The 12,500-nt window shown below is 37.3% G+C and overlaps 1 protein-coding gene across 1 annotated transcript in view; it reads right to left on the reverse strand.

Annotated features, from left to right (window-relative positions):
- Window positions 1-746: 746 nt before the first annotated feature.
- The window catches only part of LOC106879734 (monocarboxylate transporter 9), a 68,666-nt gene continuing 56,912 nt past the window's right edge, over window positions 747-12,500 (reverse strand). The window contains exons 4-8 of the mRNA XM_052975177.2: window positions 9,148-9,429; window positions 7,488-8,027; window positions 4,778-5,047; window positions 3,246-3,371; window positions 747-1,757 (exon numbers count right to left, since the gene is read on the reverse strand). Coding sequence (XP_052831137.1) covers window positions 1,606-1,757; window positions 3,246-3,371; window positions 4,778-5,047; window positions 7,488-8,027; window positions 9,148-9,429 — 1,370 coding nt within the window. The 3' untranslated portion in view covers window positions 747-1,605. The remainder of the gene's footprint in view (window positions 1,758-3,245; window positions 3,372-4,777; window positions 5,048-7,487; window positions 8,028-9,147; window positions 9,430-12,500) is intronic.

Genomic DNA, 12,500 nt, shown 5'->3' on the forward strand with positions numbered 1-12,500 from the left:
ACTGAAGTATGAAAAGTAAAGTTGGACTCAGAACATGAAGAGCAAAGCAGTGCAAAGCAGTTTTCCCGACGCTCTGATGATTTGTGACAAATCGCCCTCGACTGCAATGGTAGTAATGTTTTCAAATTTTGGCACAAGGCCGGCAATTTTAAGAAAAGGGCTAAGCCTATTGCATTGACCGCAGTATTCAACTGGTACTTGTTTCAGTGGGCCTGAAAGGATGAAAGGCAAAGTCGATTTTAGTTGAATTTAAACGTAGAGCGCAAAGAGCCGTGAAAATATCGCAATGCATAACGATTTTGTCAAACCACTCTCGACAGCAATGATAATGTTTTCAAATTTTAGATCAAACCCACAAATTCAGAAAGAGGATTGCATAGATAAATGAAGCACGGGAACGATGCCACAGGAACCATGCCACTTATCGCCCCTGGAAGGATGAAAGGCCAAGTTGACACCGTTGAGATTTAAAACTTAGAAAGTAGGGAGCCGTAACGTAAGCTGTATCGCTTCTACCATCACTTACCTTTGTGGCATTTGAACTCAGAACGTAGAGCCGTAACAAGGCATTTGTCCAATAATCAAACGATTCAGCTAAAGCATCGCCATCATAATAACAACAACAACAGCAGCAACAACAACAACAATAATAATAATGATGATGATGATGATGATGATGATTTATATATAAACACAAGATCAGAAATTCGGGGCCAGGGATCAGTCGATTAAATGGATCCAGGTATTTGAGTTGTACTTTATTTTATTCAGCCCCGGAGAGTAAATGTCAAAGTTAACTTCTGCGGTATTTGAAACATGCCGAAACAAATACCGCAAGCGCTCGAGTAATAATAAGAATAATAGTTTTGAATTTTGGCACAAGGCCAGCAATTCTGGGGGAGGGGTTAAATCGAGTACATCAATCCCAGTGTTCAACTGGTACTTCTTTTATAGATCTTGAAAGGATGGAAGGCAAAGTCGACCTCGGCGGAATCTGAGTGTAAAGACGGACGAAATGCCGGTTTGCTAACGATTCTGCCGGCTCACCGTCTTTGGAGTAATAATAATAACGATTTCAAAAATAGGTACAAGGCCACAAATTTGGTGGGAAGGATTAGCCGATTAGACTCATTTACTTGGCTGATACTTATCTTATTGTCTCAGCAAAGTTGAAAGTCAAAGTTGACCCTGGAAGGTTTTGAACTCGGAAATTAGAAGCACGAAACTAAACAATGTGAGGACCTTAGTTCGATGCTCTATTCCCTTCAATAATTATCTCTCACGTCGACACAAGGTCATAAACCATATCCCCTTTTTATACGGGTGCATCTCTGGTACTTAGAGCCTGGATGGAGGAAAAACTTTTTCAACCCTGTATGAGATTTGAAACTCAGAACATAGAAGGTCGAAGGTAATCGCTGTTAGATATTTAGTCTGAGATTCTGTTTTTCCCCCGGGTAACTTTCAATCATTTTATTTGAAAATGATGAATATATCAGAATTATATTATAAAAAAACAACAACAATGAAATTTGCTTCCTTTGCACAAAGCAGTCTCTCACCTTTTCCTTGTCAATTACTCACTTTTTACTTTCTTTTTAAATGTTAATTCACTGAATAAGATTTTATGCTATTCGGTGAATCTTGTTTGCGATAGAAATAGCATAAAATAAGCGTGAAAATTGCAGCAAGTCCGTATGATGCTGTACACAGCATGAACAACGCCATGTACGACTGAGTGTAGTCATAGAGTAAACCTTGAAAAAGAGAAATAATAAATATATTAGTACAAAGACAGGAAACAACAGCAACAGTAATGCTGACGATGGTGATGATGACTTCTGTCTTAGCAAAAATGACTACACAAATTCGAAACTTTCAAATACGTGCATTCTGAGGTGCTCACACACGCGCATGCGCGTTTGTGCATAGATGGTGGATGAAAATCAAAGATATGTCAATATTAAAAGATATACACACACATACACATAACAATAATAATCCTTTCCACTATAGGCACAAGGCCAGCAGTTTCGGGGAGTAGATGAGTCGATTACATCGATCCCAGTACTCAAATGGTACTTGATTTATCGATCCCGAAATGATGAAAGGCAAAGTCAACCTCGGTGGAATCTTTGATTCAGAACATAAATACGGACGAAATACTGCTAAGCATTTTGTCCGGGATGCTAACGATTTTGCCTTTTACCCTTTCAAGGTCGATAAAAGAAATACCAGTTGAGTACGAGGGGTCAATATAATCGACTTACCCCACCCCCTCGAACATGATGTCCTTGTGCCAATACTTCAATTCAATGGATAGATGTTTCATTTATAAACATCTAATTAGTAAAGCGAAAAAAAATAATAATAATCAGAAAAGCCATTCCTAATCAATTTTTCAAATATGTAATATTGTACCAAAGGACATTCTATTTCCAGTTCTACAATACATATACATACATACATGTATATATATATATATACATATATATGTGTATACTTACATATATATATATATATATATATATATATATATATATATATATATATATACATATATTTATATATATATACTATACTATACATATATACATTTAAATACATATATATATACACATACACATATATATTCTTACAGACACACATATGTGTATATATATATATATATATATATATATATATATATATATATATATATATATATATATATATATATATATATATATATGTACATACATATGTGTATATATACATATATATAATATATATATATACATATATATACATATATATATTTATACACACACGCGCGCATACACCCACACACCCACACGCACTCACACACACACAGACATACATATTGATGTTGTGTCTGTGTTTGAGTGTAAGTGCAGGTGTACCTGTTCTTGGGTGGTATACTGAATCCATCGCCCGGTTTATCTCCCACCACACGGTGACTTTACCAGAAACGACTATGAGTATCCAGGCCAAGTTTCCGGTATTAGGATACCTTCGTCCCGTCGTCCCTTCCTCCCGTTAGTCTTGGAGACCATGAAAAATGACACAAGTGCTGTTGTCCTGCTTCTTTTTCCAGAAGAAAGAGTAAGAACAGTACTGAAGGTCAAAAATAAAAAGAAAAAGAAGAAAAATGTGTGATGGATACTGGAATGAAGTTAATCTTTCTCCTAACAGAACCAATTTAATAGAAAAGCCGAATATTGTATCACTGATTTCTAGCGTACCTGCAAGTGGAGGAGAAACGATGAAACCTGTTCCTTGGAAGAAAGCTACGACACCAAATACATGTGTGAGGTTTGCGACTCCAACCAAATCTGCAAGTAGTATTGTCCTCAGGGAAATGATCCAACCTAGGAGAAAAGGATTTCATCATTTGTTATGCATCTTTATAATTTTGTGGAAAAAAAAATTGTAATAGTAAGGGTTAATGATAAATCTTCCAATGGCAGGGGATTAAACATGTGGATATTTATAACATAAGGAGCGTTCTGGGATATAGAAAAATGAGTAGATTTATAATAATATGATCTTATGAAATCCAAAAACCGGATCTGAAATATATAGAAGGCAACATTACTGCAAGGAAAATACATGCATAAACGTCGATTTTTGAAAGAAATTATATGCTTCCTCTTTTCTAACCATAATTTTTATTCTGATTGAATTCAGAAAACCAAGGTACTTTAATAATATGAAAAAAAATTGCACTATGTAACTTTTTTATTTTTTTGTCTTTCGTCATTAAGTGTTATTTCCTATTTACTTATATCCACAAATCAAAGTAAATGACTACTATTCCCTTCAACTTTGCTTTTGTGATCAGAACATCAATGTTTTAAAAATTACCTATTTTCCATTACATTTCAGACAGATTCAGTACAGAGTTGCTGAAGCAGAATTTTCTAGAAGTTTCTAGAAGTTTCTAAAAGTTTCAAGAATTTCTAGAACATTCTGTCAACATAGATGGCAGTAAAAATACACGGATCGTAAGCTCAACCATTCAGTTTACTTCTAGCCTTTCAAGTAGAGACAAGTTTGAGAAAAGCACAGTTTGAAGGAAATATTTGACGTTTTTCATGCTTTCTATGGGTAAGCAAATAAGAAAGAACAGTTAGCACATTTACAACATACTTTGAGTATCTAGAGCAGAGTTGGGCAACCTTTCTCGAGAAGCAGGCTACACAAGACATGACGCATCATCAGGCAGGCCACACCACTAAAACAAACTCAAGGTAATATTTTTTCAGGAGAAGGCAGCGAGCGGGCATAATCGTTAGCACGCCGGATGAAATGCTTAGCGGCATTTCGTCCGTCTTAACGTTCTGATTTCAAATTCTACCAAGGTCGATTTTGTCTTTCATCCTTTCGGGATCGATGAAATAAGTACCAGTTGAGTACTGGAATCGATTTAATCGACTTAGCCTTCCACCTGCCCCGAAATTACTGGCCTTGTGCCAACATTTAAAACCAAAATTTTGTCTGGCGTGCCATTCAAAAAGTTTCGCGGGCCGCAGTGCGCCCCTGAATGCTCCAGAGTGATGAGAGTGTGAGATGTTGGTGGCATGAAGCGCGTAGCGTAATCATAAATATATGAATCAATTTACCAAGTATAAATGTTGTGAAAGCAAGTATGCGTGTATGGGGACATGTGTGAGTGTATGTGCACGTATGTGTCAGCGTGTGTGTGTGTGTGTGTGCGTGTGTGTAAATGCGGGTTATTTGACATGCGTAATTGCAAAAATAATGTTTTACTTACCAATGAAGAAACCAAACACTCCAGTACAGAAGGCAAGTATGTAAACAGAGTGAACGAGAGGCATGACGGCCACAACAGCGCAAACCATAACCATGGCGAAGCTGTAGGCGTAGATGATGGGGACGGGTAGGAAATCTATGATCAAACCGACAACCAGTTGACCAACCGACACCATAATACCCAGCACTGAGACAATCATGGCAACATCGACGCTGCTTATGCCAAGGGACAAAGCGTAGCTGGGTAAGTGAGTGAGTACTGCTCCCTGGACTGACATGGAAAAGAAGAGAAGGGGGGGCAAACAAGGGATATTATAACGTTAATGATGACAAATGACGACTAACGTTAATGATGACAAATGACGACTCCAAAGAAAATGCAAGGACAAGAAGAAGGTGAAGAAAGTGGAGAAAGTGAAGAAGAAGAAGAAGAAGAAGAAGAAGAAGAAGAAGAAGAAGAAGAAGAAGAAGAAGAAGAAGAAGAAGAAGAAGAAGAAGAAGAAGAAGAAGAAGAAGAGGAGGAGGAGGAGGAGGAGGAGGAGGAGGAGGAGGAGGTAATGATTACTATTAAATTTATTTGCATTGTTCTACAATCCACGTATTTTAGAGAAGGTACAATCGAATTACTTCGTCCCTCACCTTACCCTAGTTCCTTATTGATATTTTTAAATGTAAGTCGTGAAACGTAAAGTCGTGAAAGGATGTAACCTTAAATAAATAAATAAACAAAACTTCCCTGCCCAACAGTAATTTTCAATAACAGTAATATTATTATTAATGATTTTTGAAGTTGCCACAAGATCAAATATTATATAAGAGGAGGAAGGCGGCGAGCTGGCAGAAACGTTAACACGACGGGCGAAATGCTGAGCGGTATTTCGTCAGCCGCTACGTTCTGAGTTCAAATTCCGCCGAGGTCGACTTTGCCTTTCATCCTTTCGGGGGCGATAAATTAAGTACCAGTTGCTTACTGGAGTCGATATAATCGACTGGCCCCCTTCCCCAAAAATTTCGGGCCTTGTGCCTAAAGTAGAAAAGATTATATAAGAGCAGGAGATACGGATGATTTTACATTTCATGCCACTGGAGATGGTAAAAATTTTATCGCCTTCTAGATGCATGAAATGCAGAGGGCAAAGTCAGTCATCGTGGGATATAACCGTTCAGATTGCCCACATTACCAAAGCCCATAACCAACCACCACCAACACCAACCAATGGTTCTCTCGCAGCTGTACAGGTTATGTACTTTGGAGACCACGACTTGATGAAATCATCTGCCACCACCAACTTCACGATAACAAACGGGAAAGTAAGGAAAGTATTAGAGCAATATTTCGTATAGCAAAATAAATTATTCTACTATGAGATACAAGAGAGAAGCCTAACGTCTTAAGTAGAACACTTCGTCAGAGATCGGTGTAATGTTTACTGGTGATGCTGAATAAATAAAATGACAGCCTACTGTTTTGGTTTATTGGCAAAAAGGTCTCCATCAAACTTGTAGAATATCCCGACATACTAAATCTCAAACAAGAAATTCTGCGTTTACAATCCTCAAATACAGTCACCGCCATCAAATACATTTTCTCGGCCAACTGTCTTCACCATGACGTGAAAATAGTTACTAACTACACAAACTTTTCCAGTTACGATCCCACGAGAAATACTTCACGTGATTACTCGACCTACTAAAAGTAGTAATTTAATTTCCATTTGTTATCCTTTACCGCCTTAAGAAAGGAAATGATATATCTGATAGTATAATACAAGATGCCCTATGTAGAAGAAAATGGGTTAGTCATAGCTGGAAAATGGGTTAGTCTTAGCCTCAGATGAAGGCTCAAAACAGCAACTTTTTAGGTTATTCTAACCCAAGAAGTTAGTTGGTTTTAATAGTGTTTCCCGATTAATCGCAAATAGTGAACTCCAGAACATGCATCTATCCTCACCAAACCAACTCCAAACCATTCGACCTATGGATATATGCAACGGTACCCACACTTTCGACGTCACAAAGATTATGGAAACACTTTCCTTTGTCACGCCATCTTTCTCAGTATGGTTTCCATAGATCCAAATTTATTGGATATCTATTTTTTTTGTTACCTACCAGTAATCTTTCCTCTTTAAGAAATTCGGTGAAGGCATTGATGCTGCCATTGATATCACCAAAGCTTTTGATCATGCAAGGCATGAGAGGAATCTCCAACTGTTTATCAGTTCCATCATAGAGAAGTTTCTAAAAACGCTCCATTCGTCAACGAACCGCTCTCCGTTCCAAGAGCTAACAACGTAGGAGTGACTTAGGGTTCGGTTATGTCTCATACACTCCTGTTTTACAATAATATCCTTCTCATTATCACTTCGAGCCAGTTTTGATTCCTTAAATGCTCTTCTCAATACTCTAAAATCCCGCGCTGGATATTAACATGGTAAGCACCCCGTACGAACATGAGATTAGCTCTCGAGCTAAGTGTGCAAGGCGGTTTCAATGCCTTGTTTACTTCAGTTTACCTGCAACTATTCTCAAGAAAAATACGAACTTCGTAAATCTTACTTCTGATAAAATTATGGCAGTTTAGCAATGTAACAACTGTCCTGACTTATATGTAAAAGCCAACCTTGAGTAGGTTTTGATGTTAAAATGATCTAAATAATTAGAAATATGAAAAATTTGTAAAGGAATTTAAAAAGAAACATATCACCTACCGGTACTCAATGTCATAGCAACCAGCAAAAACACCATCACAACATCTGTAAACATAGAGAAATCAAAGCTGCTAGTAGAATTTTCCGAACTACTAGTAGACTTTTCAAACTTGTCTCTGAGAACCGAACTGCTGTAAAGCGCACCAATGGTTTCCATGGAGATGCACCGTAAGTTCGCAGATTCTCGGAAAATGCTTGGGAGCGTTGGATCACGTAGTCTTTTATTTCTCATGAAAAGTGAATTCGAACTGGGAGATAAGGCTTTTTTGGCATGCCCATTGTGATGGGGCGGATAAAGAATGTTTCTGAAAAGGTTTGGATCGGATGAGAGAGTAAAAGGATTTTTGTCTAAGGAAACGATCGTTCCGTCACTGAATTTTCTATGATAGCGTGCCGGTGACAAGTTACCGGCTGTTTTCAAGTGACTTGGGATTTCTAGGTGATTAGAAAGATTTTTATAAAAATAATCGTTATTCAATGTGCTACTGGATATTAAACTGATATCAGAGTTGTCTTTATAACAACTGTCTGTCGAAGGATCTGAAAAGAAAATTGTAAAAGAAAAGAGGCTTTATCTATTGAAATCAGTGGGTTTACTGTTTCTGGTAATAAAAAGGCATCTAGTCATATACACGCGCACACACACACACGCATACGCAATCACACGCGCGCGCACGCACGTTAGGTTAGGGAGTCCACTCGCATTTCAAATGGGAAAGAAACAAATGCTTCTATAGTCTCAATTAATATAATTTAATCAAGTTAATATTTCCCCTCATTATTGATAATATAATCCCATTTATTTGGCAAATTGTTGATCCCTCGGGTATGAAATTCGTCAGGTTTCAAAACAAAGAACACACGATATCATTTTCAACCTCTTCACCATTAATGGCTTCAAATTTTTGTACAAGTCAAGTAGCTTTTGGGAAAGGGCGTACGTTGATACCATCAGGTCGGCGTGCTAACGATTCTGCCAGTTCGCCGCCTTAATAATAATAATAATAATGATAATAATAATAATAAACCAGTTGAGCATGTCCCTTACTCGCTGACGATATGTGCATCTTTGATCACGAACAAAAGTAGTGAGAGAGCATCATTATCAGGTGTTGAGAAGTATTCTTTGGGGTTTGTATAATTTATCTCTGGAAACATGGGTGTTTCGTTCAACATCCTTAAACAACCTTTATTCGGGGAACTTTTGAGCGGGATGGGCTACTCGACCTGAAGAAAATTCTAACTGGGCCCCACCTGTAAGGTCATGCGCTGTTTATCTTGATATGAGATCACCATGTTGCGCACATATGGTTGTGATGCGTGTGACTGGTGTAGCCTTATCAGACGGGCAGTCATGATGGGTATACCGGGTTTCGTATATTTTACCCCAGTGTCACTTTGATGGCATGCACTGCTCTCTCACTCAATAATAATAATAATAATAATAATAATAATAATAATAATAATAATAATAATAATAATAATAATAATAATACGCAAAACACTTTCAATACAGTAAACATAAGAGCACCACAGCAAACCACAGCACATACCCAAGGCGCACAGAGCTGCGCTCGGTAGTGAAGTGAAAGCACGTTATAAAAATAAAACTACTGAATAATGATAATAATAATAATAATAATAATAATAATAAACTTACCTGAATTCCGTGAGCTGCTGGAAAAACATTTCTTATTGAGAATCCACTGTAAAGGTCGGAACATAGCTCCGCAGATTATATTGTGGAGTATAATACCGACTAGAGTCAATATCGTGCCTTGCCAACCGTAATACTGTAATAACGCCTCAACTACGAACGAATAAACAAACACTCCGACACCGGAGCCACTCATCGCTATACCAACGGCAATGGCACGTTTGGAAGTAAAATAAAGAACAATGATGACGTTGGCAGTGATAAATGCCATTCCTAAACCAGTCCCTGGAAAATAAAATAGAAACATCGGTTAAGCAGAACATTTTAAAATGCTTTGATCAATCGCAAGATCTGTCAATAAGTCAAAATGGTTCGTCAGAATTCTTTTGTCACAGTCTGCGACCTTATCGATGACGTGCCTTTGTCTGCTGTTTTTTCTTTTCACAAAGAGATATAAAAATATATGCGATAATATATATATATATATATATATATATATATATATATATATATATATTTGTAAGAACGACCGTGCGAACCCAAAAGGAGAAATGGTGACGAATGGAAAAACAGGGCTCCTTTCTTAAACGCGTCACACGGTCGAACACAGAATATATCAAATGATATAAATAAGTTATACTTCGATAACATAGAGATTTCGTAAATGACAGTAAGATACAAGATAGAACACAACCGATAGAGATGAATAACAGTAATATTTATTGTAGCATTAAATTGTATGTCTGTGTGTGAGTGTATGCGACATAATAAAACATAATAAAAGACAGGCCGTTGTGTAAAGAAAAGAGTGTGTAAGTGATACATGCATGTGTATGCGTGAGATACAGCAGATAGAAAGGAGTCAGTAACACATATAAGAATTTGCCAGTTCTTAGAGTACACAATAGTAAGAGTCTGTATGTAAGAAGTTGAGGCGTGTGGGGCAGTGCGATCACTCGTTGTGATGTTAGGGCTTCTATGCCAAGCCGGGTTCTTGAGTACAGATGTTCTTCGCAGGCAGGGTTCTTGTCTATTATTTATCGTGGTGAAGATGAATCCCACAAACAGAATCGAAGAGAGAAGTGCTGCGGTAGTTTGGTTAGCTGTTGGTAGCTTGTGTACGTAGAAGTCATGTTGACGCTGTTGGGGACGCTGGTAGTCGTAGTGTAGTGTTGACTGGCGGCAGCGATGCTGGTAGTCGTAGTTGGAGATGCTGTTGATGTCGTCACTGGAACTTCTGCTGCTGCTCTGTGTGGTACACGGAACAGGTCTCTAAGAGATCTGAACCGCGACGATTCGGCGGGTATAATTTAGTCTATTTATAACAAAATAGGGGCTCCAGGAAAGCATTAGAAGAACACAATCACGTGACCTTATTAGGGGCTACGGTTGGTCAGTTTGCGTTCTGGCGGGAACGGTACGAAGCAGTTGCCGCTTCAAATAATAATCAGTCAAGTGATAACAGGGAAAGAGATGTTTTCTACTACGCTCGTGTCTGTCATATTTATAGTGAGAGAAGATGGTTTGTTTGTATATAACGGCGATAGTATAGTTTCACTACATATATATATATATATATATATATATATATATATATATTTATTATGTACATGTATATATATTATGTACATGTATACATGCATATATGTGTTTGTATGTATATCTATTAGTGTGTATATACATATATATATACTATATATATATATATATATACTATATATATGTGTGTGTGTATATATATATATATATATATATATATATATATATTATATATATATATATATATATATATATATATATATATATATATATATATATATATATATATATATATGTATATATATATATATAAATCAAAAAACAACTGTTGATGTATTTCGGCTTTATTCTGAGCCTATCAATGAACCATAGACTTTACCGTTCTTGCCATAATAGTGCAAAAGAATCACTAAGTAAATAGAGAAGTTGTAAATTGGAGGAGGAGGAGACCCCTTTGGACATGACTGACCATAGATTGCACCTAGAAAGTTACCTTCCGAGGCACAAGTCTGGGCAAGGTTGTTTATGGAACGCCAGCAATCGCCCATGCATACCGGCCTCCCCTCTCCACACCACCGATGTGCTCCAAGGGAAAGGCAAAGGCTGATGCAGCTTGGTACCAGTGATGTCGCAACTCATTTCTACAGCTGAGTGAACTGGAGCAACGTGAAATAAAGGGTCTTGCTCAAGAAGACAACACGCAGCCCGGTCCGGGAATCGAACTCACAACCTTACGATCCTAAGCTCAACGCTCTAACCACTGAGCAATGACGTAGAAATATGGGATTGTTTAAGCATATTTCAAAAGGCGCCATGTTCAAGAAAAACAATAGTTAATTTAGCATTATTATATTTATTTCAAAAAGTTTCAAAAAATTAACAAAACATAAATATAGAGAGAGAAGCAAAGATATAAGTCAACAGGCGCAGGAGTGGCTGTGTGGTAAGTAGCTTGCTTACCAACCACATGGTTCCGGGTTCAGTCCCACTGCGTGGCACCTTGGGCAAGTGTCTTCTACTATAGCCTCGGGCAGACCAAAGCCTTGTGAGTGGATTTGGTAGACGGAAACTGAAAGAAGCCCGTTGTATATATATGTATATATATATATATGTATATATATATGTATATATATATGTATGTGTGTGTATATGTTTGTGTCTGTGTTTGTCCTCCCATCATCACTTGACAACCGACGGTGGTGTGTTTACGTCCCCGTAACTTAGCGGTTCGGCAAAAGAGATCGATAGAATAAGTACTAGGCTTACAAAGAATAAGTCCTGGGGTAAATTTGCTCGTCTAAAGGCGGTGCTCCAGCATGGCCGCAGTCAAATGACTGAAACAAGTAAAAGAGTATATATTATTTTCATTCTTCCAGCACGTAAACCTTATGGGTAGACCTTATTCTAACCTCAGCAAACTATAATTGTCGAAATTAAAATATTGTTTTAATTCTATACAAGACCAGTTACAAAGTTATATTTAACAAATGAGGGCGACTATTGTTCAGTTGACCACAGTTTAGTATCGGTGTGTGTTTATTTTATCGATACCTAGGAGAGATTTTCAGTGCAATAAAATGTTTGTGAAACGTATTGAGCAATGGTAAACACTGTTTCAGCTGGATCACCAACCTAATTTGCGTTCACTTTTTAGCTTATGAAAATTGTCTTTATTTGTTTTATTTATTTTATTTATTTATATGTTTTTGTGTTAGACACAATCGACCAACGTTTAGGGGGATAAAATGTAGGACCAAAACTAGAAATTTTATTCCATTACTTCTCAGTTTGTTTGGGTTTTTTTCTAGGTTATTTAC

Source organism: Octopus bimaculoides, chromosome 20 (genome assembly GCF_046866305.1).
Source record: "Octopus bimaculoides isolate indiv1 chromosome 20, ASM4686630v1, whole genome shotgun sequence".
Classification (NCBI taxonomy): Eukaryota; Metazoa; Mollusca; class Cephalopoda; order Octopoda; family Octopodidae; genus Octopus; species Octopus bimaculoides.